A 3283-nucleotide genomic window follows, 5' to 3' on the forward strand; every position below is an offset into this window, starting at 1 on the left:
CAAAACAACAGAATTGTGAGACCCAACTGGGCCTCCACCCATTTTGCATGTTAGTAAATGGTACCCTTCAACATCTAGTGACTTTCCACATTCACATTTAGTGGCCCAAGGTGGTCAAGACAAAGGTAGACCCAATCTGAGAGAAGCCGCCAAGACAAAATTGCCAGATGAAAGTGCAAACTTCTCTGAAGATGGAATGGAATCTAACCATGCTCCTGCTCCTTTACCTCTAATTGAACGCAATCGTGCTTCATCTCGGTTACAATCAGTTTCAATCAACTGATCTGCTTTTGATTGTACAAATTCTGTCTGTCTGTCTGTCTGTCTGTCTGTCTGTCAATTTGTGTGTTTGTCTGTCTGTCTGTCTGTCAGTCGATCTGTCTGTTTGTCTATTATTCTGTCTATTGTGTGAGTGCATGATGAGTATCAGTATTTTCTACTAATGTTGCACATGCAGCATCTACTCTTCTCTGTATCAATCTCTGATGCCTTTAATAAATTATGTTGAGTTAATATACTATTATTATTTCTAGTTGAAGCAACATCCTCGTCACAAAGGACGATTGATATTTTGTGGCCATGGTGGCCTCCGTTCAGAAATAGTCGCGTGTATTTACAGCGACGGTAAGTACAACGACCACGCAAGCATAGTTGCATGACTCATCACAAGACACGGCATCTGACAGTTGCCCAAGGCTTAGAGCTTTGTAACTTACAGGTAGAAGTGACATACGGTTATAGAGGTAGTGACATACAATACTAGACTCGACGCAGTCTCACTCCGCTCTTGTCATTCTCGGAATTGTCAATCCTCGGCGGAGAGAGACTGGCTCAGACCGCCTACTGACGTCATTAAACTGCCATTAGTGCGCACTGTGTGTCAGCCAGCCTCTCCCCTTTTCGACATCCGGTTGGCTGGGGATGCACATTACCACATGCCTGGTATAATCGCCCCTTCTGCGGTTGCAAAGGCGTTGGATGATCGGGAGCGTCTTATGCGACCTTTCATTAGAGGACACACACACACACACACACACACACACACACACACACACACACACACACACACACACACACACACACACACACACACACACACACACACACACACACACGAGCACAAAATTGTGTTTCTTTCTTGTCTGTTAGATGGAAATGGGTCTAGACAAGAAAGGGCTGAGATGCAGTTTATGTGTCAAAGTGTAACGCATGCTTGTCTTTCACAATGTACAAGACTGTTGGCTGTTTGTTTTACATCTTGTCTGATAAACTCCGCATTGTTGTAAGTGCTGATACAGATCAGTAACAGCATGATGAGATCAGTAACAAGGTGCAATAGTGGCAAGCACTTAGTGCACTTAGTGACTTCAGTAGGTGGTCTGAAACCAGTCTCTCTCCGTCGAGGATTGACAATCCAGGGAATGGTGAGAGCGGAGTGAGACTGGGTCGAGTCTAGTACAATACCACCTTTTGTTACTTTTGTAGTGACGCTTGGCAATCATCAGAGCTGCAGTTACATGACAGCTACTGGTACTTTTAGTGACATTTTCTGTCTCATGTACTTTCCCCAAGACAACGGACATATCTATGAAAGTGCCATGCTTTTGTACACAATGATTGTGTTGTGATGTAGATCATGGTGAGACATGGAAGGGTGGCATGGCCCTGCCGGGAATTCCGTTTCATAGTGATGAAGGTCGAGGATTGTTTGAGCCTAATGAACTGCAGGTATACAGTATTTAGCAGTTACATGATTTTGATTAGTGGTAAAGACAGCTGGTTTGTGAGGAAGATTGTTCCAGATGTTGAATGAGTGTGGTTGACTGGTTTGTGTGATGCTAATGGCTGTTTGATCTGACTGAGTGAATAGATAGACAGACGGATGGACAGACAGACGGCTAGATGGACACACACACCTTGACAACACACACACCTTGACAACACACACACAAACACACACACACACACACACACACACACACACACACACACACACACACACACACACACACACACAAGTGAGCATACACAAGCATGTTTTTTATGTCTATTAGATGGTTGAGCTGAAAGACGGACGTGTCCTTTTCACTATCCGTAATGAAAAGGACTACAACGATGCTGGACCCATTTTTGCTTCGAGTGATGATGGCTGTGAGACAATTTCTATGATGTCGATAAGATTCCCACAAGGTCTACCAGATCCAGTTTGTGCAGCAGGCATGTTGTATCATGAGGAACACGATGGTCTTTTACTCCACTCAAACGCATACAATGCACGTCACCGAATCAACATGACGGTGTCTTGGAGCTATGATGAAGGACAAACATGGAACAACAGCGATCATCTGCAAGTGTGGCCTGGACCGTCGGCGTACTCCTGTCTCACAGCCATTCCTGGGAAACCGAACTATGTAGGTTTATTGTACGAGAACGGCATTTACTTTGAGTGTGAAAGGATGACATATGCGTTGATCAACCTCCAACCGACGTGGGAAGAGGACTAGGTGTGTGTGTGTGTGTGTGTGTGTGTGTGTGTGTGTGTGTGTGTGTGTGTGTGTGTGTGTGTGGGCGCACATGTGACAATGTGGATTTTATGTTGACATGGATTTACTATTGAATTGGACCGAACGTTTTATCTGTTGTAATACTTCGTTTCTATTGTGTAATAAACATTTGCCGTATTTCTAAGTTGTTACACATGCGTATTCAACACTTTGTGAACGGTTTGATACAGAACTTCTATGACCAGTTGATGCACTGTTTACGGATGCGCACGTTGATCACTGAATGATGCAGGACTTGTACGTATGGCCAATTGTTATGTGTAGTCAATGAGATTGTTGGTCTAACATGATTTTTTTATTACCGGAAGCGCGAAAGCGCCTGCTGCGGATGCCGCAAATTAAATGAAAGTAAACACTATTAGTCTGGTTGGTAGGCGTGACCTTGGATCACGTGTGCACCCAGGGTGGTAAATGTCATGCAAACAAAACATTGCAACAATTCTGTTTTCCAAAGGCTGAAGACAAGCAAAGAAATAGAGAAATTGCATCACTCTTTAGGGTAGAGTTTAATAATACTGAAAAGTTTACAATTTACCTTATTGATGTGCCTCGGAATTCTAATCCTTGCTCGCGCCCACCGTGTCCTTTTGTAGACCTGATTTCTCTCGTTTTGCTGCAACCCACCGACTTATAGGTAATTTATTCGCGCACTGTTCAGTCAGTTGGAAACAACTAACAACTGCATTGGGTTATGCTTGTGTTTCGAAGGTTCCAGTGGG

The 3283-nt window shown here is 43.9% G+C and overlaps 1 protein-coding gene across 1 annotated transcript in view; it reads left to right on the plus strand.

The window, feature by feature from the left end:
- The window catches only part of LOC134187842 (sialidase-1-like), a 5342-nt gene extending 2647 nt beyond the window's left edge, over nucleotides 1-2695 (plus strand). Inside the window, exons 3-5 of the mRNA XM_062656005.1 lie at nucleotides 534-624; nucleotides 1634-1728; nucleotides 2055-2695. Coding sequence (XP_062511989.1) covers nucleotides 534-624; nucleotides 1634-1728; nucleotides 2055-2504 — 636 coding nt within the window. The 3' untranslated portion in view covers nucleotides 2505-2695. The remainder of the gene's footprint in view (nucleotides 1-533; nucleotides 625-1633; nucleotides 1729-2054) is intronic.
- The last annotated feature ends 588 nt before the right edge of the window (nucleotides 2696-3283 follow it).

The sequence above is a fragment of the Corticium candelabrum genome, chromosome 12, assembly GCF_963422355.1.
Source record: "Corticium candelabrum chromosome 12, ooCorCand1.1, whole genome shotgun sequence".
In the NCBI taxonomy this organism is placed as follows: Eukaryota; Metazoa; Porifera; class Homoscleromorpha; order Homosclerophorida; family Plakinidae; genus Corticium; species Corticium candelabrum.